We start from the raw sequence: 24674 nt of genomic DNA on the forward strand, positions 1-24674 counted from the left end.
TTTTTGAAGGAAGTCAAGAGCGGTAGATGAACAAAAAGCACAGAGGTTTAATGTCAAATGTTATGCTGCCATTGAAAATAATGATGTTGCTATACAAGGTGGTTTTAGCTTTGGAAATGACAACATTTTAAATATATGTTTCACTTTCCAGCATCCAAAATGATGTACTACAAGTTACCCGAAGAGGACATTACAAATCTTCATGCAGTTAAAGACTCCCTAGCGCCTTGCTCAATGTCTTCAGGGACCCAGTTTTGTTGACCACATTCTCTCAATAGCTTCTTGTTGATGACCAACATGGAAGAAAGCAAGCTTATCTTCAGCCTGGACAGCCGTAATGACGGTCCCACAGTGGCTTTTTCCAAAGACAAACCAGAAGACAGGAAAAGCCAGCCTGACCTCAGCCTGGGGATGGATTTCGACTTGAACCTCAGTCACCGCTCCCAGCCCCCCTTCCTGCCTCACTCCCCCTCCTCCCTGGGCTCTTTAGCTGATCTGTCAGCATCATCAGCTGACATACTTCTCACCAGCAATCTTGTCAAATCCTCCTCCACAGAGCTGGAGCCGAGGGAGAGCAGCTCCCTGCGGGGGAAACCTCTGCTCAGCCTGGTCAAGTCTCTGAGCACAGAGATTTCCCGCCGGGTCGAGCCAGAGGTTAACCTCTCCAAGTCAGACTCCAAGCTGCATATGCATCCCTGGAAGCAGGTTACCCATCCAAAAATCTCAGAGGTCAGGTCTGAAGCAGGAGGGCTGTATGAGGATGATGACTGGGAATCTCCTCTTTCTGCTGGCGGCCTGCCTCCCCCTGAGCCCCGGGGCAGCTCCCTGATAGCTGAGCTGGAGGACACACGGAGGAAGTTCTCCGAGGCCATGCAGGATCCGCTAAGCATGCTGAGTAAGATAATGGGGGAGGAAAACTCTGGCAGCGCCAAGCAGGGGAAGGCCTCTGGTGCCGAAGACTCACCAACATCCCAAGGCAGCTGCGGGAGAGAAATGGGAAGTGAAGATGCAGAACTTAAGTGCCGGAGGAGAGCTGAAGGTGCGTGTGACAGGCCACTAAAAAGACTCAGAAAAGCCTCCTTAACAGAATCCTCTACACCCTTAGAACACCATAGAAGTGACAGCCATTTGGAAATCCGCACTTATGGAGATGTGATTCAGGTGGTGGAGCTCCAGAATGGATCCAGAGAGACACATCATAGATCTTACGCCCAGTCTCGAGTCAGAGTGCCAGGATCTTCGCTGCCTCTTCACTGGCTCTTCCCTGTGGGGCTTCTAGCTTATGGCTTCTTCGTGCTGCCCCTGCCCTCCTATGTGACTGGTCTGTCCGTGGGGGTTGCATGTGGCTTCATGTTGGGCCTGATGGTGGTGTTCATGTTTGCTCCACGACGTTCGTCTTCCAGTTGGAGTAAATCAAAGACCTTGAACATGGATCTACTGGATGAAGGACTCGCTGATCGAGAAATCCTAGAGGTAACAAGTTATTCAAATATAACAGAGGTGTAAACATCAGTCAAAGTCAAAAGTCAACTTTATTGTCAATCTCAAAATATGTTTGTACACACAGAAAGATCAGGTGATTAGGGTGACATTTCATCCGTCTCTTTCCTTTAAAAAAAAATTCAAACTCTCTCTTTTTCTTTCAAATGTGTTACACATGTAAGTGTAGCAGAGAATGAGAAGCCACTCTCTGTTTTCCTTTTACACATTTGGTTATATGTAAATGAGGATGAAGCTCTAAGGTTCGAGAGATCAAAACAACAAACAGCAGTTGCCATGTGAGGCATTGGATGGCTTCATTGCTGTCTTTGGTGTTTTATGGATTACTTTTCCGGTAATTACGGTATTGAAAAATTCCCTCAGACACAGGTTATTTTGATAATAGCTTTCTCAGAGCACTTCTTGACCGCTCTGCTGAGAGAGTGGGGCACGCTGCTAAATTAATGCAGAGTAAGCAATTCGAATACGGCAATTTAGGAGAATAGAGTAATAACTAACAACAGGCTTGGGGCTAATTCAATTACTCGTCCACAGTGTTATATTAGATGCATATTCTGTCTCATGTTTCCCCTCCTGCTGAGCTGTATTGTCGCAGTTTGAACCACTCACAGTGAATATAATATCTATTATATTCCTGACTCGATTTGATGCTATAGGTTTACATATTTTCTGACTCACTGGTGGTTAAATATCCTCATTATTTTCTACCAGGGTTGGATGAATGAGACACATAGCTACGACCCTGAGACCTTCAACCCCTCCATCACACACTCTGTGTACGTCACCCTGGAGGGCAGCCGGCTGCGTCTGGCATACCCACGGGCCAACATCCCCCGGTGGGCAGCGTTCGACAAGACGCCCCAGGAGGCCGTCTTTTTGCGTTCGCGCACTTACCAGCTGGCCAATTGCAAGGTCAGTGTGATATACAGAAAATAGACTCATTTCTGGGACCCAGGGTAGGCATGTCGCTCAGAGGTGAGTAAAAGAGAAGGTGACCTCTCACCTGAACTCTTATCTCTCTGCACCCATATTGTCATCTAACACTGAGGGTGAAAGACCAGAAGGGTTACAACTGAAGTGATGATGCACTGAATAAATTTGACCCGGTTCCAGTAGCAGCCTACGATTGCTCCTATAGTGTGATGAAATAAAGCTAACACACAATATAATCAACGTGGGGGAGTGCTGAGGTCATGGTGAACCGTCAACTCAACTTGTAGCTTCCAGCATTTCTTGTAGAAGGAAAATAAAGTAAACTTACTTCGACATAATATACATGTCTGCATTAAAATGACTAAAAACAAGAAGACTTATGGTATTTATGTTGCTAGGTTGTGTACTAACATCATTCCAAATTTCAATGAATATTCAAATGTCAAAGTAAGAACCAGTGTCATTTGAACTTTGACATATAATCTTTGTTCTTGCTTAGCATTGTGGTTTTCTCCCAGAAGCTGATATCAATTGATTGTATATCTAGTTGCAAGTCACATACACAAGACACTTTTTTCCATTTCGTCTTTTAAGCTATATATTTAAGAAGATGAAGGATTTTATAAATCAAACTTCAGGGAAACCAGCTGACTCAATGCTAGCCGTTAGCTTGCTGCCCAACCATCCTATGTCCACTGAAATACATCTATGACACAGTCATTTTTAACATGCTTAACTGCTTTATTTATTGTGTTTACCTGATTTTGTGCTATAATTATATAGTAATTATAACCACGGGAAGCTGATTGCAAGGACACACTTTCTTTCACACTACTTTACATGCCAGCAAACGTTGTCTTTTGTTATTGTTTTGATTCCTAGTAGCAGAAAATGACATATTATGCATTTAATCCCAGGTGTCTCTGTTGCCGCCTGGATTGGCTCGCAAGAGGATCTGGAACAGGAAGTACCCCATCTGCCTCATTCTGGCTGAGGGGGAGGTTGGGGAGGAGAGCGTGGTGGAAGGGCAGGGGGAGGAAGAAAGGGCAGAGAGAAACATCGCCCCCGACCACCAGCTTCCTGTCACCTTGTACCTGTTTGGCCGAACAGGAAGAGAGAAGGAGGAGTGGTTCCAGCACTTCCTGTCTGCTTCCCAGACTGCAGCCACGAGCAGTTTGAGCGAGGAGGAGAACGCAGGTAAGACAACGTTTTGGGTTGGGAATTAAGCCATATCAACTGTAAAAGTCATTGATGAAATCCAGTACAGGACAGATTATGCAAAATGGTCCTTTCTTTATATTTACCAACTCCATCAGCCAAGTCTGTCTTTTCTCTGTCACTCAGAAACACCATGTGCTGGAGACACTGCCAAAGGAAGCACAGAGGAGCTGAATGAGTTGCCAGGAGCCATGAAAACTAGAACGCTTTTGGACTACAGCTCCTACATGACGCAACTAATTGGCATGCAGAGCTGCAATCTCACCCAGAGCCCCTGCCAGAGTGACAAGGGAAGCCCCACGACCCAAAAGAAGGTCAATGAGCAACACTTTTATTCAGCTTTTCGATGTATTGTCAAGGGTAACTCCGCAGTACTGGGGGTTGTAAAGGGTGAGCAGATATCAGAACGCTTTCTCTGCTCTACTTACCCTCTGCGTGTCTTGCTAATACTTCCATTGATCAGGGCTGGTCAATATCAGCTGCTGTTCCACTGTTCTGCTCTCACTCAGACCAGCCTTGTCTGGGATGCTGGTTCAGCTAAATCCATCCCTGCTGACTACACCAAATGTCAATGTGCAGAAATATCAAGTTTCACCTGGCTGAAAGGATGTTAATATAAAGGGAACTGCAGTATACCTGAGTAATCCTGGCTTCAGTTTGGGATTGGCACCCCATGTAGAGACAGTCTGTCCTGGTGTTAGAAGAAGGATTCAGAATCAGTAAGAGAGTCAGCATAAATTGGGGTAGACTAGCATATAAATAGCAAACATTAAAAAGAAATATGGCACCTGAGCATGTCATATAACCTCTGAGAAGCTTGTGCAGATATATATAAACAGTCAAAACCTCATTTTTCCACCTCCGCAATATTGCAAAAATCCGACCCTCTCTCACCCGTCCTGCAGCCGAACGACTAATCCACGCCTTCATTTCCTCCCGCCTTGACTACTGCAATTCACTTCTTTACGGCATCAGCACTACAGTCCTCAAAGACCTTCACTGGCTTCCTGTCTCCCATCGCATCAACTACAGAATTCTGGTCCTCACCCACAAAGCACTCCACCATCTGGCCCCCCCCTTATCTCACAAACCTTCTCACCCCCTATCAACCCCCACGGTCCCTCAGATCCACCGCAGCCGGACTCCTATCCATTCCCACATCCAAACTCTGCAGCTTTGGGGACAGAGCCTTCTCAGTGGCAGCTCCTACGCTCTGGAATTCCCTCCCCCAAGATCTTCGTGACTCTGAGTCCCTCACAGTCTTTCAGTCCCACCTCAAAACCCATCTCTTCAACTCTGTCTACCCATAAGCCCCCCTCCCCCCCTCTCAATCAACTTCCTCTTGACTGCCTTGTTTATTTTATTTTATTTATTTATTTTATTTTATTTTTTGCCTGTCCTTGTTTGTCTACCCTCCCTCATACTGTAAAGCGTCTTTGAGTTATAGAAAAGTGCTATATAAATATAATGTATTATTATTATTATTATATGCCTTCTAAACACACATTTTTCATTAAACCCTGCAGATTCAGAATGAAGAGCATGGATCTGGAGGTCAGGCTGGAGCTGAGCCCAGTGCTGGTCCAGGGGCAGAAGGACCCTCTGCAGAGGGCCAGCCCACCTGGGTCAACTCCCTGGTGGGGCGGATCTTCTGGGACTTCTTGCGCGAGAAGTACTGGACCGATCAGGTGGCGCACAAGATCCAGAAGAAACTGAGCAAGATCAAGGTGAGGGTAGTTGAGGATTGTTTTTTTTTCCTTTTATGGATAATTTTAATCCTTGGTGGAGAAAATGATTGGTCTTATGAAAGTATGTTAATGCTGGACAGATGGTCTTCTTACATAAAATTGATGCAGTAAAAAGTCACAAATATTTAGGAAATTGGTGCTACATGACCAAAAAGAAAACAAGGACTGTGGTATTTGTATTGGCCAATGGGTATAAAACCTTGATTACACTTTTAAAATCGACGGGAATTTAAAAAATCTGGTGGAACAAATTGTATTCAGGGTGCTTGCAACATAGAAGGAAGTCTGACATTGTTCATTGCATGTAAATCCTAGATTGTGAATAAAACAAAGCTGTCTGAAAATCTGCAAAACTTCCTTTATCTGATGCTCTTGTTTTTTTCATATTCACATTTATCTGTAAATTGACAAAATCAGCAGCACCATCATAAGTGTCATAGTGACTGTTACGTGCCGCAGTTGGTGCTTGTGTGTGCTTTTGTGTGTGTCTCTCTCTCTCTCCTAATAACACAGTTTGGCAGGAGTCAGTATACTGTCGGTCAGACCTCTACAAGCTTTGTCACACAATGATACGACCTGAACATCAATGCTTTGTGCACAAGTTCAAAAGATGTGACATTAGGCACATCAACGCTGCATCTGTCTTTTTCTGTCAGTGTGTGTGTTTGTGTGTGGTGTGTGTGAGAGTCTGCTGATAGTGCACTCCGAAGGCAGGAGGTGGGAGTGAGTAGTGGAGCACTGATGGCGCTGCAGCATCTCATTACTCATTTCCTGCTCTCCTCTTTGACACACCACATTCTTTTTACTATATTGCTCCTCTGTCCTTCACACTCACATACACACAAAGCAGGTTTCCCATGCTCGCTCATTTGTATCAAGTATTTCTAAAAATAAATCACGGATTTCATTTGGATTCTGTCTTATGTCTTTTTGCCCAGCATATTTGTTAATTAAAGTTTGTCTCATTACAAGTTGCCATACTTCATGAATGAGCTGAAGCTGGCCGATCTGGACATGGGCACTTGTCTACCTCAAGTCCTCAGCACCTCCACACCTACACTGGACCGCAGAGGTACATTGTGTGTATTTACACCAGTACAAGCTGCTTTGCATAAGAATGCATCTATACTTGCTCTTGTTTATTTTTCCTTTTTTTGTTTTACATGGCCTTTGTGTTTTCCTGATATCCCGACTTTCACTGTTTTTACTGTACCTGTAATACAGATAGTACACAGATGGGTGGATTGTACAGGATTGTATCAAATACAACACTAGAGCAGCTAATTATGGCTTTTTTTTAATACCACTGTGTATGTTGAGGAGTCACAAAAAGGTCAACCAGACCGTCTCGACTTCTTCCCTCAGACACAATCCTGTAGTCAGTTTAGGCCATGATCTAATTTGTTTTATCTCCGTTTGATGCACCCGCCCTCGAAAGCTTTCAATTGTCTCCCGTTTAAGAGATTAGTAATCCTCTTGGCTTAGCTGACAATAACATGACCAAACAATCCTCACTTGCTCTGACGTCCTTTCAGATCTGATTTGAACCTCTAAGCTGTCTTTATTCACCTTCTCTCTCCTTGCCTCCCTTTATCCCTAAGGCCTGTGGCTGGAGCTGGAGGTGGTGTACACAGGCTGCCTTCAGATGACCCTGGAGACTAAGATGAACCTGTGTAAGCTGGGTAAAGATGGAGAGGATGAGTCTCACAGCGTTCCAGAAACCCAGCCAGTTGGGTGAGGTCCATCAGAGTGTAGAGGTGGATGTTAGCATGCTGGAGGAGGAATTAGAAGCTTTTTATTAACAGGTACCAATGGTGTGTTTTTCAGCTCCAAGCCCAGGCTGTGTATTCTGGCTGATAGTGATGAAGAGTCATCCAGCGCAGGCTCGTCTGATGAAGAAGAAGCCCCGCCCTCTGAGCTGCAGGGGTCTCTGGGAGATAAGAGCTCAGGGTTAGCAGCTGACGGGTAAATTAACACCTTTATACCATACAGATCCAATACACTATTGATCATAGGTCACATAATTGCAGTTCCTATTCTCCTATTCTCCTAGTTCCTATTCTCGTTGTCATTTTAATTAAATCTAGCACACCTCCTATAAGTGTATCCAGTATGGTCACCGTTCAGGAAAGATCCAATTCATTTTTGAGTCCTTCAAAGGCAGAAATGGAAGAAAGAACGTTTCCAAAACCACTGATTAACACACTTTTCTTTGACATTTCGTAAACTCATTGAGATTCAGATTTAACTACCACTTGAATGGCAAATAATAAATAAATAGAAGTTTAAAATGTAATTTTTTTTGTAAATAAGGCGATTTCCACATATTTTCAAGTCTTCAATGGTTGGCAGAAAACAGCTGATGTAGCACCACTAATTGGGATATGCCTTGAAAGTGAAAGGTCTCACTCACAGTCCTTCACTGAGTCTGTGCCCTTGTCCTAATCCCCAGGCACACCAGTGGCAGCACCAGTAGGAAGATCCTGAGATTTGTGGACAAGATAACAAAGTCCAAGTATTTCCAGAAAGCCACAGAGAACGAGTACATCAGGAAGAAGATAGCTGAGGTGTCCAACATGCCTCTGATGCTCAGCGTCGAAGTCCTGGAGCTCTCCGGTACTCTGGCTGTAAACATCCCCCCTCCCCCTACTGACAGGATATGGTACTGAGTTTACTTGTCGTTTCGCACCATAACTTCAAAGGATCCTTTCTTTCTCATGCAGTTTTTTTCTCTTGTTCTATCCTCTTAGGTACAGTTTCCGGGTGCCTCCCAGGTTAGACCTTCACGTGAGACCGACACTCGGGGAGAGGGAGGTTACCTTCACTCATGTCACCGAGTGGATCGAGAAAAAACTGCAGTGTGAATTCCAGGTAAGTCCATCAGTGAATCTGTCTATACGCAAATTCAAGATAAATTAGTTTTACTACTTGACCTATCCACCTAATTCTTGGTCATTTATGAATGTATGCTCAAGGACCTTTTGTGGTTGCAGGGACTTTACATTTTTTTAAACAATTTTTATTGATTGTTTTATTATATGCAGCTGACTCTCTTTTGTTAATTCAGTAGCAGAATCCATATACTGGCTTTTGGCTAGGCTTAAACCATCTGTGGATTCATTGGATACCCAGTATGTTATCTTTTAAAGTTAGGCCAAATGCTAAATGAATAAATACATTTTTGGTGAAATTGAATGAGATTCTACTTGTTTGGGCAGGGGAAGGGTGATAAAACAGGCAGATAACTGCATGTAACTGACATTTGATTATCTAGATAAATATGGTTATTTAATTTGTTTCCCCCTCAACAGAAAGTGCTTGTGATGCCCAATATGGACGATCTATATCTGCCCCTGATGACATCTGGCCTGGACAACCCACCTGCATCCCACCAGTCGTCAATGCACTCCTCTTCCCACCAGTCCTCCACAGAGTCCCAGGACTACATGTCAGAGTAGTTCCCCTCTGAGGTCAGATGGAAAGGTGTTGATGCAAAACAGCCACTGTGCAGCTATTGCCTTGAATCTCTAATGGATGCTTCCAGAGGGTGCTGCAGCTTGGTACGGGTTGGTGTGTATCCTGAGTGCGTCAGGATAGATGCCTCCTGAGGACACGCTGAGACCTGGGGACTGTGAGAGTAGAGCTAAAGTGCCCCCTACTGTGAGGATGAGTGAACTGTACATCAGTGAGAGCACATGAAACACAAAACAGACACTTTTTTACTTGATGCCAACACTAATAAAAGATGCAAACAGTCGATGTCTAAACTGCACGTCAAGACAAGGTGTTGGTAATGACAACTGATTGAAAAGAAATACTGACTGAACAAACTATCCATGCATCCAACATGGATATGATAATGAAGATGATTGTGTTCCAAGGTACCATGGTGCATGTTATTTTTGAACGGTGTTAGTATGCTGATGGATTTATCATTGATAAATAAAGTCAAAAACGTTGAATCTATGTTACCTGTTAAACCTAAACTCAGTTCAAATAGGAAGTGGTTTATACGGAAGCCTTGAGAGGCAAATGAGACAAAACAAATTATTGTGATCAATTGTCTGAGCGTGATCCAAATTGTTTGGATCATTGCCAGGATCATATTTTTTAGGTTTCTTAAATATTTTTTTACTTTTGATAATGGGTAAAAAAGAAAAGGTTTGACTGTTTTTTTTGTCAGGATAATTTGTTTTGTTGTTAACCCATTCAGCCACAAGAGGCAGAAGTGCACGACTACCCTTTAATTAGTCTTCCCACCATATGTAGCAGATTTACCCTGTCCAATTTGTTTTCCATGAGTACAAGATTAATGTTGATTTAAAGTGGACCTATCATGCTATATTTGAATAATATAGTGTAGGACCATACCTATATAAGGCATATTTATACTTTTTTTTTTTCAAAATACCAAACAGATCATGCATTTTAGCCATGCCTCATTTCGCTCAATTTGTCCTGACGTCAGGACAGTGTTCAAATCTGGATCAGTTTTTATCAGATCCGTTGCAGCCCTTTTTTTTAGAGATTTGGGTATGGAGGAAAATAGAGAGGGTTGTGTTTTCTGACACTTGGTGAGTTCCCTGGAACACCGGGGACACATATTCATGTATAAAAGACGTACAAAAGTGCATTTTGCATGATAGGTCCCCTTTAAGTAAAGTAATTGACTTTAAGTTGATACTTAAACATTTATATATTTTTTACCTGCCAAAACGTTTAAGGAACTAAGAAACATCATCCCTTTTTTTCCACCTATTTTAAAATCATAAAATAAAAACCCATAATTCTTCTATCTTGGCTCCTGGAGGTTGCAGTTTATGTCGTTAAAACTCTAACACACCAATGCTAATGTACATGGCAAAACAACACATTGTGTATTTTAAACTCAGTTTAATTATTGTATGTAAAATATCAAAAGGTTTTCAGGCCTCCTCAGCTAGAGGCTCTGGCAGATTTATCCTGACATCCTTCTTCAGTGGCCCCTGTAGGTCAAACCAGAGCTCAGTGTTACATAGTGCACAGTGATTCAGCAGTGATAATGTTGATTAATAATGAATCCTGCTTATCATTATTTGTGCGTGCACCAAACTTACAATAAATGCCTTCTTCTCCTGGGCAGTCTGGAAGCGACCATGACCAAACTTGGAAGTGGTGTCAATGAACTTGAGTTCGATAGTCTCAGTGGACTTGCGAGATGTGTGCACGAGCAAAGACTAGGAGAGGAGGAAAGACACAAATATGTACACATACTATACAGTACATGTCTTGCAAGTACAAAGAGCCAAACCATTTACTTTGAGAGTAAATTAGATGCTTAAGCTTTGTAGACACACTCCAAGCTGCTGAATATAAGATCCAAAATGTAACATTCAAAGTCACAACTTACCTTTCTGAGGGTGAGGACACGTTTCTTAGGCCCAACCACGCAGCCCTTCAACATGAGGAAGTCATTTTTCACTTCGCCATAATGGGGGAAGCCTCCCTACAACAGTGAAGTGGATAAACAGTGAAGTGGATACAAAAGAAAATAAAGAGTAAATTAGGAGCATTCAGGAACACATTTGTTATCACTTCCTGTAAACCGTATTATCTTTCATAATAAGCAGTAATACACCATAATGCATTATAATTCCCTATGCAGTGTTGCAGTGTTTTCAACAAGTGTGGTTAATACATTATATGGATGTATTGGCTTCTTAGAGAGCCTTTTTTGTGTGGATATTTTATTGTTAAAAATGACAGTACCATGGGTGTGATGCTCTTCTGGCTGGCGTCGTAGTCAGTGGAGGCGTTGTTCTGGATCAACTTCCCGTCCTTCATGTGAAGACCCTGACCCATACGGTAGATCTAAGGAAACATGAGGACACAGAGCTTTACAGTAAACCTATGTATTTGTATAATAACATTGCTTATCATTGTTGAAATTTGAGTACTTATACTTTACCTGAGGATTCCCATTTTATGCAGATTTAAACTTCTAATCTTTTAAACGTCTAAAGGAAATATTTTATTTTTTCTCCAATACATTTATTTGAAAGCATAAGTGACTATTAATATTTACACAAAAAGTACATGATACTTCCTAGTAGTTTAAGTATTTTACAATTTCTCAACATTACTGAAGTAAAACATTAAAATACTCTTACATATAGTTATCAGTGATAAAAACATAATATAATATTCTTTAATGGCATAAAACATTGAATTCTGTACTTTTACTAATACTTTGAGTCAATTTGGCTCATAGCACATCTGTACTTTAACTGAATTAACAGCTTACATTTAATGAATTGCAATGGAGTACAATTAGACTTTGTTATTTGTACTTTAACATTATGTAAAATATCTGGTTTCTGCTTCCACCACAGGTTTTGCTAGTGATTCTTTGATAAAGTTGTATTTCCCTGAGGACAGATAAAGGGGAAGTCTTGATGGTGATGTTGGGCTTGTGTCTCTCAGCTCACCTTCTTGTTGAGCTCTGTACGGTGGTGATAGCCCTTCTGACCAGCACGAGCTACAGTGTACGACACACGGGCCGGATGCCAGGCTCCGATACAGGCCACCTTCCTCAGACCTTTGTGCGTCTTCCTGGGAAGCTTCTTTACGCCCCAGCGACTTGTCACACCTATCAGCAGAAAGAGACCAAAATAAGTAGTGCACATTTTATTTACAAAATTGTTGGTCAGGCACAAATCAAAACATGTTTCCTACCTTTGAAGCCATGTCCCTTGGTCACTCCAATGACGTCAATCATCTCATCTTGGTAGAAGACAGCAGAAACAGGCACAGCTTTCTCCAGGCGCTCCTTAGCCCAGTCCACTTTGTCCGACATGGTTCCCCCGTTCAGTTGCACCTCCATGATGTGGGCTTTTTTCTGTGCTATGGGCAGCATTCGCATCTGGAAATGGAAAAAGCCTGTAAACTGCAGTTGAAAAATCTGGAAACGCTTTTCTAATTATAAAGTTAAATAATTGCCCCAGGAAGTATTTTTTATTGTTGGATTTATGACTGAGCACAGGCTCATGTTTGAACTTCACATAAGGCCAATTACCATAACACTGATATTTCAAAACACATTCAAATTGTATTCCCACTTTTAAAGCGGTAATATGATCCCAGCAACACTTTTATTGGCTGATCCTGATACTGTTGCTGTCAACATTAAGGTTTTCCCTTGGTGAGGGCTGGGTGAGCAGCAACTGAGAATTATTTTTAAACTGTCATTTGAGACGACACCCTTGAATGCTCCCCTCGGTCAAAGATGTCTGGATCGTGGCAGCTGGGGTATTTGGGATGTCGCAGCTTTTATTTCCATTGCATGTGGTCAGGTGGCCATTTTGCAGGGGTGGATCTAAAGCTACCAATCATTAGATCAGTGGAGTCTCACTGACATGGGTTTAGACAACAATTGTTGTGTCTTTAAAACTGTATTTTGTTTTTATTTGAGTTGTAAACTAGCTAGTCTACCTGGGTGTGAACGAGAACCCTGATTGTGGAACAGTATTTCTTCAAGTGAGCGAAATCCTTGTCCAGCTGTTTCTTTCCTGACTCATCCTGCCACTTCTTGCTGTACTTGGTGAAGGCCTTCTTCTTGCTCTTGAACCTGAACAACAAAAAAGCCCAGTTTAGATAGAAGAAAGAGTGGTGTTCGTAGGGCAACAACTGTGTGCTCAATTGACTGCAAATAAGGGGAACACACACCAGTTTTTGTAAAATCTGCGCTTGCACTCATCACCAAGATGCTCAGCGAAGATTGTTTTAAAGGAACGTAAGCCACGGACAGTCTGAATGTATCCCACGATCCCCACTACGATGACTGGTGGAGTTTCAATGATGGTAACAGCCTCGACTCCCTCTCGATGTGCCACCTCTGTGGGGTAAACCAGGCAAATATTAATCCACTGAGTTATTTCAACAGTCAGTATTTGGTAATGCTCACACAAGCAAAGTCTATTAACAATGAAAATGATTATTGAACAATATAGAAAGGCACCCCAATAACAATGCAATAATGTATTAATGTGATATGGATTTAATGAAGCTAAACCCCATTAAATCCTTACAGAACACAGTAGGGTGCCATGTAACACCTGCTCTTACAAGTCCATTATCCTCTGAAAACAGCAGTAAACATCACAAAAAATCATTGTTTTTTTGCTAAATCCTCCCATGCAGCCATGTTACAGTTGTACATACTTAGGGCTGTGCGGCGCATATCCCTCACTATGTGGGTCATGCCAGCTTTGTACCCCAGGAAAGCAGTGAGGTGGACAGGTTTGCTGGGGTCATCTTTGGGCCATGTGCGCACCTGGCCACGATGTCTCTTACAACGCTTGTGGGGCAGGAACCCCATGTGCCCATGTCTGGGTGCATGGAATTTACGATGAGACTGTAGAGGCACAGAGTTACTACTTGTTAACATGAAACACGAGATGTATTAAAAATTCATGTTTTTAAAAACACTTTAAGAACTACAGTAGTAGATAAAAAAAGACACATTCATCCTTGCCTTTAATAAATGTAATACAATTATTTTATTATCAATAATCTGGTGATTAGTTACTTTAATTAATCAATTGGTCTATAAAACGTTAGAAAATAGTTATACATTTCAAGGGTGATGTCTTTGGATGTCTTTGGAAACCCCAAGACTATTAAGTTAAATATGATATAAAGCATATAAAGCATATAATCTTCATATATTGTTGTATGAAACATTAATTTAACAATTAATCGATCATCGAAGTTGTTGTATTTATTTGTTGATCGACAGCCCTAGTAAAATGTAGTCATCTGTCCGGTTTCTGTACAGCTGTATTATTCTAAATTAAATTCCATTAATATGAAATGGCCTCTGAATGATCTAATAAAAAGAAACAATACATCAAAAGAATAAACTGTAATAGAGGTCCCTTTTAAAAATAAAGTCATAGACTCATATGGGATACTAAAAGAAGTCGCCATTTCAGTTCTACACGTGGTCTCATCAAAGCAGCCATTACAAGATTCAATATGCTTTATATTCCTTTATAAAACCAAGTGTTCAAACAAAGTGATGATAACCCCCACACACATGCACACAAGTAGAAGAAAAAGACAAACAAAACGGCAAATTAAAATATACTAAAATAGAAGGAGCACTGACCATGTCTGATGTCTGTCAAGTCGAGCTAGAAAGAGAGAGGTGCTGGTGTAAGGGTCATACTTAAGATGTTACGGGTGTAAGGGCTCTAAATTGGTGCTTGGCCCAGTTGAGGAGTGGTGTTATTTTTCAAGTAACGCAATCTCTGCCAAGTTATGACAGGAGAGGATAGGAGGAGAGGAGGGGGTTAATATCAGAGGACTGACGTGGTGGGGAGGCCCAGTGGACAGGAACCACTTGACCAAGAAAGGAGACAAAGGGTTGAAGAAATATGTTCATTGTGGCCAACATTATTAGTGGAATGTAACAATAACTTAAGTACTAAGAACTTGTTCTTACTTGAGGATTTATAGCCTGCTTTATAATTCAACTCAACTGCACCTCAGAGGGAAATACAGTACTTTTTTACTTTATTTATTTGAGAGCTATACTTCTTTTATATGTTTACTATTATTGTCTGTCAATAATACGTTTTTAAAAATAGTTAGTGAACATGAGTGTCAGCCTTGCACCACCACCTGCTGCCTTTCCATGGTACAACAACTCTAAATGTAACCTTTACCCTTCAAACTTTGTTAAAACATATATATATATATGTAACTGAGCTTTAGATTTTTTTTTGTTTTGTTTTTTTGGGACATTATGTGTAAGGACTAATACATTTTGATTCATCAGAACAAAACCTACGTTTACATTTGCCAACCTCTATTTCGCCATATATGTGTATCTTCTGCACATGGCTTTATTCAGTATTGGAATAATATAGGTTTAATTTCTAGAATATAGCATGGCTGTTTTTTTCATTTATTTTAATGTAATCATTAATTGTCTTTCAAGTCTCGAAGTGACACACTCCTGTAAAGTAGGTGGCGGTATGCACCTTTAAACGTTGGTTTGTAGTCCGCAATTCAAACAGAAGAAGAATATATTCTGCGCATGCGCATTCTCCACCACGAAAGGAGAGCTGCTGAGGTCGAATTGAAGGATTTCATTATCGTGGTCAAAATAAGGCAAAATGAAGGACCATGATAAAGCAGCATATCCGGAGCCTCCGAGGAAGACTCCGGTTGTGGATAAACAGACATCATTGCCAAACCCGGCCGTGATCCTGAGTAACCTCTTCTATTACTCCGTGGATGTGCCTGTCTCCACATTTAGAGGTAACTCAAGCTAACAGAGCTAACTGGGCTAACAGGCTAGCACAACAACACAGCTAAAGTTATCAGTCATACAGCTGGTTTAACTTAATAATAATGCCATACATGCTGTGTCCTTGCAAATGGGTAACATTAAATACATAACAAGACTGGCTTTAGGCAATAAAATACATAGTAAGCTAGCTATGTATGCACTTTTAGCTAGGTGTTATGCTGGCCAGCAACATTCGTGTATATCAAATCACAGTACGTGTCCTTGCTTAGCGTTAAGTTTAACTACGTCTTTGTTTATATATGTGTTTTTTATTCTCTCCTCCAGGTGCGCTTGACAGTATTCGGTCTAACAACAAGTCGGTGTACTACCACCAGAAGTTCCGCCGTGTTCCCGAACTGGTAGACTGCGAGCATGGAGATTACCTCTGCTACTATGAGGCTGAGATGCAGTGGAGGAGAGACTAGTAAGTAACAGACAGAGATGCACATCAGATGTATTCATCCTGATAGACATGCGAGTGCTCAAGATATTTTAGTATTAAGATACAATATACATACAGGCTGGATTGCCGAGTGTAACAGGTGGCTTGGTATAGGCGGAAACATCCTCCAGTACAGCAACGTATGAGATAATTGCAATTTTAGTGGCAGACTTGTGGTTTAGCCAAATATATAGTTATGATGTCTTAACACATAGAGAACATTGTTCTAAAATACATTTAGAAGCAGCTGTTAACAAATAATGTCTACAACTATTTGAAGGGTATATAAAATGTAAGATAACTTGAATCAGAACTTACTGTATATACTGTATTTTATTCCCACAATTTGATTACCGATTGTGTACTTGCCTACAATCTTTAAAACAACTAAATATGTAAAAACAAATGTTTCCAAAATAAATAAACCAAATCAAGTATTCAAAGAAGCTTTATAGGAGTGTGTTTTTAAGGGATTTAAAATTAGACACTATTTGAACATGCCAGATTTCCTCAGGCAGGGCTTTCCAAAGTATTGGAGCTCTTACAGCAAATGCCAGAGAATCAGAGCTAGAACGATTGTCGATAAGGGGAAAACGGATATGCCCAAACAGATTTTGCATGTATGTTAAAAAACATTATAAAACACATGGGTAGCCCCGGTAGGGAAGCTCAAATTAGAGATGATGGAGAGACTTTTGAAAAAGACATGTCAAGGGAGTTGCAATAGTCAAGACAACGGTGGCATAGAAATGTTTGCTTTTTATTTCAAGGACTCAATAGTGAATGTATGCACCAGTAATAGAGCCTCTATCAGCTCTGGAGATGCTGTTAAAGAGTGTCACCCTGTTGTTCTGTCTTCACTCTTTAGCAAAGTGGATCAGGAGATTGTGAAGGTAATCCAGGAGCGTATGAGGGCCTGCTATCAGAGGGAAGGATCCAGCTACGTGCAGAACTGTGCCAAGGAAATTGAGCAGTTCGAAGAGACTTCCAACAACTTCCAGTTACGCTGTAAGTAATGTGATAATGGACATGTGCGGTGGAAGACACTTTGAGACACTTTAAAAACAATAACGAAAATCTACATGTCATATTACACTGCTGTTCATAAACTTGGGGATTTTATTTACTGTCCCCTGTGTCAATTAAATGTTTTTTTTTTACAAATTAAGTAAATGTAATAATAGTGTTATGAATAGGGCTGAAATAATTCTAAAAATGTTTTATTTGATGCCCTTTTTGAAAGGGAAATGCAAAAAGCCATCTTTTATAACAATTGCACAAAGGTATTTTGTATATAACACCTTTGGTTTTGGAGAAATTATGATTAGACTTTTAGTAGTTTAATCGTAGTTTTTTTAACTACTAAGTCTGTTGAACTACTGACTTTCCTCTTTGCAGATGGAGACCTGGGAGCGTATGCCAGCGGCAGGAAATGTCTCATGAAACAAAAAGAACGGATGACGGCTGCTCAGGCCCAGACTTCTTAAGAACAGATCGCTACTATATGTCCTCTGTAATATTGTAAAATAAAATGTATGTGATAAATCATTTGTTGGTCTTTTTAGTCCTTAAAATGACAGTTTGTATGAATGCATGAATGTCAGAATCTGAAACCTGTACAGTGTTGTACAGTGGGAATCAAATTCTGTGGGAAACACTGCTGTATTACCAAGCAGGTTTACACATTGGCTTTGGTATGTGTGTTGTGACAGACACAGTATTATCTTTTCAAATAAACTATTTAAAGTCATTTATAACAAACTAAAGTTATGTATGACAAATACTGTATTTAAAGTGGAGAGCTGTGCCGATTTTGAAGAGGTAGTGAGAAGACATTTGCAGGATTTACAATTTTAAAAACGATATACTCTGCATTGTTTTTCTGGGGTGGACAAGTCAGTGTCGGTCTTGGGACTTGTTAGTGTGGCTGTAGTGCAATAAAACTCGGTTGGCGCAACAACTTCCTGTTCTCAACCTAACTTTCTGCACAATAAGCTTTTAAGTCTTGCGGCAGACTGGAGAATTAAGGTTTCTTAAAGAATGTCCTGATTTTTATTCGCACCCTTAGTGTGGGTCGAATACGACTGTCAAATATTGCCATTTGCAGTTAATTTATCTTCCTCATATCCATGAAGACCAGTGCATAACATTGAACAGGACTGTTGATTAGGTATTTAATCTGGGTCTTTTAACATAGGATATATAATATTGATTCAATTTAATGTAAAAAAAAAAACACATGATTTATTGTAGTCTGACATTGGACAAAACTTTCATCTTACATATGTAGTGTCTTATTATTTAGCAACACCCCTGTTTAACACAAGACAAACACGTTGCATGTTGTTTCAGAACGTTTTATTCAACGAGACTGTACAAAAACTTTAGGCAGGAGGCATGTCAGGGTTATCCCTCTGCACAGACACCCTGGTATGAGTCTTGGCCAGATGGTCAGTGAACTCCTGGTAGGGAGACTTTGTGAAGACGGTCTCCTTCCACAGATCAGGGGTCAGGTAGCTGTAAGTCTTGGAGATGGCATCAAAGGTGGCCTTGGCTGAAGAGGAAACAAATATAAAAACAGTGAGTAGATTGTAAGACAGATATAGTTCTGCAGTCTTTTTTGGAAACAATGTTTAGCACTGAAAAGGGGATCAGAGGAGACCACTAAACAAGTCTCTCTGCCGTGCATTACAATAACACTCATTCATTTCTCTCCTGATAATGACAACTACACCACAGCAGAGTTGAAGCTGGGCAGGGCAATGAGAAAATAGAACACATGATCAGCATAAGAAACGTACCGAAGTTGCCGAGGGTAGCAGTGCAGCCCCTGGCGGAGGTGTAGCAATCGTCGATACCAGCCATCGTGAGCAGCTTCTTGGGAACGGGAGCGGACACGATGCCAGTACCACGGGGGGCGGGGATGAGACGCACCAGGACAGAGCCACAACGGCCAGTCACCTTGCAGGGCACGGTGTGGGGCTTGCCGATCTTGTTACCCCAATAACCTCTCCTTACGGGCACGATGGACAGCTTGGCCAGGATGATGGCACCACGGATGGCGGTGGCCACCTCTTTGGAGCACTTCACACCCAGACCAACATGGCCATTGTAGTCACCAATAGCAACAAAGGCCTGTAAGAAAAAAGCAAACAATGTCACATTGGGACAAACAAGATTATGGGGAAATAAAACAGTCAAATGTAACTATAATAACAAACTCACCTTGAACCTGGTGCGCTGACCAGCCCTGGTCTGCTTCTGGACGGGCATGATCTTGAGCACCTCGTCCTTCAGACCAGAAGCCAGGAAGAAGTCGATGATCTCAGACTCCTGCAGGGGAAAAAAAAGTAACAAATGTTTTAGCATATACCACATCCAATATAGGTCATGTATGAATTTATAAATAAGAATAAAACAAAATCTGTGCCAAGCATCACTTGTGAAGTATTACAATAGTTGCAGTTGTTCCTCAAGTATGTATATTCCACACACGTTTTTTTATATACCAAATGAGCAAAGAAACAAACAACCATTCGTCCTCACTGCATTTATCATTATTATTTAAAAAAAACTGTCAGGCTTAATCTTTCACAGAAAATATTGTATCCCTTTGGCCTGAATGTGATGGCACAACAATTCACACACCATGAAGCTTTAAATGAAGACTATCCATGGGAGATTAGAATACGTCCATTTGCATGCAATAGACCCCCCTCTGCTCTCGTTAATACAAGATCATCATTTACTGTCTGTCACAATAGTCATCTTTAAACGCTGCTTACTTTGATGGGCAGAGAGTACAGGTAGATCTCCTCCAGGGACTTGATCTTCATGTCCTTAACCAGGCGGCCCAGCTTGGTGACTGGAATCCACTTTGAAAATAAAGCATCTCAGTTAAATGTTGTTCAGGGCATTAGCACACAGCCAGCTTCTCATTTTTTTGTTGAACTAACTAAATAAGGGAGTCTTGAACTTACTTCCTTGTCCTCGGACTTGCCGCCGCGGGCACCGCGTCCGCGTCCACGGCCTCTGCCGCGTCCACGGCCCCTGCCGCGGCCCCTATCGCCGAAACCTCCTCGGAAACCTCCTCTATCACCGGCGTTGTCCGCCATTTGCTGCGGGAAAGAATAAGATCAAAATTAATATCAACTTCAACCGATAAAGAAAAGGAGAGCTGAAGACCAAGCATTCTGTGGCAGAGCATCTCACAGAAAACGAGCATCGCCGCCATGTTCAACGTTGCAAACGTTCAGTCAATAGTTAAAAATATCTCAATGTGTGCTTAATTGTTCTCGTAAATAACCACAGGGTTTTGATATAACATCTTTATGTGTGCGTTTTGAGGTAGAATAAAAGTATTTAGCAAAGGGATGTGTAAGATAATACAGGATTACGATAGGAGAGGAAGAGACGGAAATTCACTTACGTGATCTTTATTACGGGAAGAAGAACCACGAGAAGTCAAACCAGACTTTATATAGAGCTGGGCTAAAGAGTCTCGCGATATCTCCTCTAGAGAAACCATACAAAACACTGCCCCCAAGCGGCAGCTTTTCAGAACTGACCTGTAAGAGCTCTATTATCTATATCTACCTATTCTATTTTATCGCATTAATGACATAATATTTTAGCATTTAAAAAAGCAAACAAAACAAATAGGCATATTCATCCACTTAACTCCTTTATAGTAAAATGCTCTGCGACTGTTAAGCTTTCATTCTGTTGGTGAACATAATTTGTTTTATTTATGTATGTGCATATGTACACATAAACCAGTAAGAATGAAGGAATTATGTTTTGACAGTTAGAAGCTAAAATTAGCTTATAAAGATTCCTCCCTCTTAAAATATCAATAGTCATAGCCTTAGAGCTTAATATGTAATCTATTGTATCGCATTAATGACATCATTTTCAGCAGTTAAAAAAGCAAACAAAACAAATAGGCATATTCATCCACTTTCAACTCCTTTATAGTAAAATGCTCTGCGACTGTTAAGCTTTTATTCTGTTGGCGAACATAATTTGTTTTATTTATGTATTTGCATATCTACACATAAGCCAGTAAGAATTAAGGAATATGTTTGAACAGTTAGAAGCTAAAATTAGACTATAGATATTTTAAGAGGGGGGAATAAAGATTCCTCCCTCTTAAAATATCAATAGTCATAGCCTAAAAGAAAAAGATAAAAACAACAAATGCATCAGAAGAAGAAGATAAAAGGTCCACACGTGTCTTGTGAAATATGAATAAATGTCTGATCGAGACTTAAATGTTCTGGAAAGCACAGTCATGAGTTAGATGTAGGCTATGTTTGCACAATTCTGGTAAATGTTTGCATTAATACAAGTATTCATCTGTAAGGAAGGCTTTTCTCCTGAATGAAAGTCAGGATGACAGTGTTCATTTTAAATACTTTATTAACAAAATATAGGAAACTACAGCACACATTTTTTTTACAAATTCACTCTTATTAATCATATACCACCTACATATTTTAAAACACACACACTTTCAAATAAATAAACACATGCAGAAATTACAACCAGCAGCAGCAGTAGTAAGTGACTCCCTCAGCAGTTGCTGGTGTTGCTACTTGGAGTCCCGCTCGAGCTTCCACTGCTCTCTCCAAGGCCCTCCTCTTCTACCTCGTGCAGGTCGTCCATCACCTCCAGGCTCTCGCAGATCAGCCCTATCTGCCTCTTCATGTGGGTCATGGTGCTCTGCATCCTCCTCATCTTCCTCTGCAGGGCGGTGGCGATGGCCCTGTGGTTCCTCTGTCTGATTTCATACTCCTGCCTCAGTTGCTTGTAGCAGTTGTGTTGGGCCTGGGTGCGGTGTGAGAGGATGGTCCCGCAGCCCATGTGGCAGGGCTGACGCCAGTGTTCGCAGTGGCGTGCGTGGGTGTCCAGGTCTCTGCGGAGGAGCTGCGCCCGGCAGCCCTGGTAGGGACAGGGGATGAGCTCGTAGAGGCAGCTCAAGCTGTGGCAGTACTGCTCCGAGAGGGAGAAGGTCTCTGCACAACCACGGATCTCATTCTTACACTGTAAGAGAGAGCAGACACAGAGAAACACAAAGAAATAATGTAGTCATAAAATCCAGAATTCACATACATCTGCATCTAGCCTGCAGCATGGAGGGAAAATCCTTCAAGTGGTAGTAAGCTGACTTTATTATTCAAGCAGAAGCAGAGGTGAAATTATAAGTGATCAAAGTATTCTAATCCTTCATTGAATTTTTTTTGTATTGACCTCTCCCTAGAGCTTCAAGTCTACATAGTGCTGGGTCACTTTTAAGGCCATGATATTATTGATGTGTGTTGCTCCTTTAACCCTCCTAGTCCTATGTCTTCTTGTTCCCCCCCTTACTTTGGTGTTTGCGGTCAAATTTGACCGGTCTTGTTTTAACTGCTATTACATTAACACAAAAACCATTAATCATCACCAAATTTCATTTAAAACCCTTTCAAACTGTAAATATTGTATCAGACTACTGGTATACATGAACAACTGCAGTAAATATACAAAGAATAGACACTGAACATGTATTGCGTGTGCCAGGTGTGATCCATGTGGGGGGATGGGCACATAAGAGCGGGAAATGTGTCAAATTGATCTGTGTGTGTGTGTGTGTGTTTGTGAGTGCCAGGTGTGATTCACATGGGGGGATTGGGCACATAAGGGGGTGGGAACACATCTAGAGTATGTGTGTGTGTGTGTGGGTGGGTGTTTGTGTGTGTGTTTTATCTGATCCGGATGGTTACTAATTCCTTTTCTTTATGGCGGTCATTTTTGACCGGGAACACCATGGGTGTTACAAAGTTGACTAAATCATCCAAAATTCAATGACAGTGGTGATCAGCAATTTTATATGTTCAAATGTCTACTGTGAAGGATATCATAAAGCCTTAATGCAATTGAATGTAAAACAAGAAAGTTATGATTGATGAAAGTAGTAAATCGGTCAGATTTGACCCGAAGACAACAGGAGGGTTAAGTATTAATGAAGCCACTCAAATGTCACTCAAATGAGAGTTGTCATAATAACAGTACATCACTTTGACCAAAAAATATGTTTTAATGTACAAGTATTTTTTTTTTTAAAGCTTCCTACCTTGATCTTCATGCGGCCAATAGATTTGCTCAGCTTGAACATGACAAAGATAAGGCTTGTGTTTACAGACTTCCTGCAGCAGGGGCAGGTCTCCTGTCTGTGGAGAATAAACAACACTTAGTCCCGTTCTCTTGTTAGGACCAGGCATGATTATAACAATCCAATACAGGATAACTTTACACTGATCTCGTCCCATGTTATGTTCAGTACCTCTTAAGCCACTGTAAGATGCATTTCTTGCAGAAGATGTGGTGGCACGCTGCTCTTACTGGACACTTGAGGACCCCCTGGCATATAGTGCAGATCAGATCGTAGTCTGGAGTGTCCACAAACAGCTCCACATCGTAGCCCTCGCCCTGTGATGACACCTCTGGGTCCGCCTGGTGGGGGCCAAATAAACATTACCTTATTATTGTGTATCATCATTTTCTTATATTTCACGGCAACAATAACGTGTAAAGTAGTTTCAGCTCCAATGATGGACAAACTGTGAGCCTTTATGTACCAACAGGTGAGTATTTTCTCCACAGCTGCCTACAACCCATCCACAGTGTTTTCAACATAGAGGCAAGAGATGACAAAACAAAATTGTTCTAGAAAGTCATATGACTGATAATATGATAACGAAAAGGTCAGTGTAAACCTTAAAAAACATCATTATGAGACCATTACAAAATTCTTATAAACACGTAAACGTTTGGCATTATTTCCATAATTGATTGTTAACATTTTTATAAAATGTAATAAAAACAATACAAATATACCATGATGAAACTAATGCAAGACTGTGTTTTTTATAGGGGAAGGCACATTTAACAGTTCACCAAATGTATTATGAAAGTAGCTGATTCAATATTAAGGATAGGCCTATGTATGTGTACATTTTTTTTTAAATTAACCCAAAGTAAAAGTTAGTAAAATGGAGGAATTAATTTAAAAAAATAACAGAAGCTGTTGTGTACTTACCATGTCAATCTTCTTTCCTCGCCGTGTTTCCATTCCCAGCACAGGTTTACTCCATATCGGTGCTCTCACATGTCACACACCCGCGTTATCAATGCAACACACACATGAACATTCCTGACCAAACATGAAGGAGGGACCATGTCTGTGTGGGTGTGTGTGGGGACAAATGAAAACAGTAAAATATGAAAACGAAGAGAGATAATGGCGCTCATTATGAAGCGCGTCCTTTCCCTGCTGTTCTAGCACCAAAGCTCACCCTGCGTCAAACAGGAACTTTTCAACATGAATAGCTGCAACTGAGTCTATTGTTGTGAGTATGGGGGACTCACATTTAAAGTCAAAGTTCATTTTGTGAACCTTATGATCACATACAACTAGCCTTTGTTACTAATAAAGTTCATTTTAACAAAAAAAACT

General features: G+C 41.0%; 5 protein-coding genes across 5 annotated transcripts; 2 read left to right on the forward strand and 3 right to left on the reverse strand.

Annotated features, from left to right (window-relative positions):
• Positions 1 to 214: 214 nt before the first annotated feature.
• Positions 215 to 9639, forward strand: LOC117492812 (testis-expressed protein 2-like). The gene is made up of 11 exons (XM_034143203.1): positions 215 to 1473; positions 2212 to 2412; positions 3351 to 3630; positions 3778 to 3965; positions 5178 to 5378; positions 6372 to 6471; positions 7001 to 7133; positions 7227 to 7364; positions 7852 to 8061; positions 8150 to 8270; positions 8711 to 9639. The coding sequence occupies exons 1-11, from the start codon at positions 289 to 291 to the stop codon at positions 8855 to 8857; spliced, it is 2904 nt and encodes a 967-aa protein (XP_033999094.1). The 5' UTR covers positions 215 to 288; the 3' UTR covers positions 8858 to 9639.
• A 636-nt stretch (positions 9640 to 10275) lies between these two features.
• Positions 10276 to 14617, reverse strand: LOC117492825 (60S ribosomal protein L3-like). The gene is made up of 10 exons (XM_034143223.1): positions 14548 to 14617; positions 13599 to 13791; positions 13104 to 13272; positions 12870 to 13005; positions 12114 to 12300; positions 11867 to 12027; positions 11148 to 11249; positions 10789 to 10884; positions 10496 to 10615; positions 10276 to 10384 (listed from the first exon to the last, which is right to left on the reverse strand). Exons 1-10 carry the CDS (start codon positions 14548 to 14550, stop codon positions 10325 to 10327), a joined length of 1227 nt encoding a protein of 408 aa, XP_033999114.1. The 5' UTR covers positions 14551 to 14617; the 3' UTR covers positions 10276 to 10324.
• Positions 14618 to 15467: 850 nt separating this feature from the next.
• Positions 15468 to 17725, forward strand: ndufb10 (NADH:ubiquinone oxidoreductase subunit B10). Its single transcript, XM_034143239.1, has 4 exons — positions 15468 to 15704; positions 16021 to 16159; positions 17046 to 17185; positions 17576 to 17725. Exons 1-4 carry the CDS (start codon positions 15560 to 15562, stop codon positions 17662 to 17664), a joined length of 513 nt encoding a protein of 170 aa, XP_033999130.1. The 5' UTR covers positions 15468 to 15559; the 3' UTR covers positions 17665 to 17725.
• A 793-nt stretch (positions 17726 to 18518) lies between these two features.
• On the reverse strand, positions 18519 to 20625 carry rps2 (ribosomal protein S2). The gene is made up of 6 exons (XM_034143233.1): positions 20607 to 20625; positions 20158 to 20295; positions 19963 to 20052; positions 19403 to 19510; positions 18979 to 19312; positions 18519 to 18731 (listed from the first exon to the last, which is right to left on the reverse strand). The coding sequence occupies exons 2-6, from the start codon at positions 20290 to 20292 to the stop codon at positions 18562 to 18564; spliced, it is 837 nt and encodes a 278-aa protein (XP_033999124.1). The 5' UTR covers positions 20293 to 20295; positions 20607 to 20625; the 3' UTR covers positions 18519 to 18561.
• A 955-nt stretch (positions 20626 to 21580) lies between these two features.
• On the reverse strand, positions 21581 to 24580 carry rnf151 (ring finger protein 151). The gene is made up of 4 exons (XM_034143236.1): positions 24258 to 24580; positions 23502 to 23671; positions 23292 to 23388; positions 21581 to 22222 (listed from the first exon to the last, which is right to left on the reverse strand). The coding sequence occupies exons 1-4, from the start codon at positions 24288 to 24290 to the stop codon at positions 21752 to 21754; spliced, it is 771 nt and encodes a 256-aa protein (XP_033999127.1). The 5' UTR covers positions 24291 to 24580; the 3' UTR covers positions 21581 to 21751.
• Positions 24581 to 24674: the final 94 nt, after the last annotated feature.

The sequence above is a fragment of the Trematomus bernacchii genome, unplaced genomic scaffold (assembly GCF_902827165.1).
Source record: "Trematomus bernacchii unplaced genomic scaffold, fTreBer1.1, whole genome shotgun sequence".
Lineage (NCBI taxonomy): Eukaryota > Metazoa > Chordata > Actinopteri > Perciformes > Nototheniidae > Trematomus > Trematomus bernacchii.

Bases quoted from the DNA above. Each gene is read 5' to 3' on its own strand.
- ndufb10 (XM_034143239.1), top strand. From the start codon at position 15,560: ATGAAGGACCATGATAAAGCAGCATATCCGGAGCCTCCGAGGAAGACT. The intron at 15,705-16,020 runs GTAACTCAAGCT...TCTCTCCTCCAG, and splicing joins GCCTGTCTCCACATTTAGAG to GTGCGCTTGACAGTATTCGG. The intron at 17,186-17,575 runs GTAAGTAATGTG...TCCTCTTTGCAG, and splicing joins CAACAACTTCCAGTTACGCT to ATGGAGACCTGGGAGCGTAT.
- LOC117492825 (XM_034143223.1), bottom strand. The intron at 13,006-13,103 runs GTGTGTGTTCCC...TTTGTTGTTCAG, and splicing joins CGCAGATTTTACAAAAACTG to GTTCAAGAGCAAGAAGAAGG. The intron at 12,301-12,869 runs GTAGACTAGCTA...TTCCATTTCCAG, and splicing joins GGGTTCTCGTTCACACCCAG to ATGCGAATGCTGCCCATAGC.
- rnf151 (XM_034143236.1), bottom strand. From the start codon at position 24,290: ATGGAAACACGGCGAGGAAAGAAGATTGACATG. The intron at 23,672-24,257 runs GTAAGTACACAA...GGCCCCCACCAG, and splicing joins GAGGAAAGAAGATTGACATG to GCGGACCCAGAGGTGTCATC. The intron at 23,389-23,501 runs GTACTGAACATA...TATTCTCCACAG, and splicing joins ATCTTACAGTGGCTTAAGAG to ACAGGAGACCTGCCCCTGCT.
- rps2 (XM_034143233.1), bottom strand. From the start codon at position 20,292: ATGGCGGACAACGCCGGTGATAGAGGAGGTTTCCGAGGAGGTTTCGGC. The intron at 19,511-19,962 runs GTAAGCAGCGTT...TTTCCCCTGCAG, and splicing joins TGTACTCTCTGCCCATCAAA to GAGTCTGAGATCATCGACTT. The intron at 18,732-18,978 runs GTACGTTTCTTA...TTTCCTCTTCAG, and splicing joins TGCTACCCTCGGCAACTTCG to CCAAGGCCACCTTTGATGCC.
- LOC117492812 (XM_034143203.1), top strand. From the start codon at position 289: ATGACCAACATGGAAGAAAGCAAGCTTATCTTCAGCCTGGACAGCCGT. The intron at 3,966-5,177 runs GTCAATGAGCAA...TAAACCCTGCAG, and splicing joins GCCCCACGACCCAAAAGAAG to ATTCAGAATGAAGAGCATGG. The intron at 7,365-7,851 runs GTAAATTAACAC...CCTAATCCCCAG, and splicing joins TCAGGGTTAGCAGCTGACGG to GCACACCAGTGGCAGCACCA.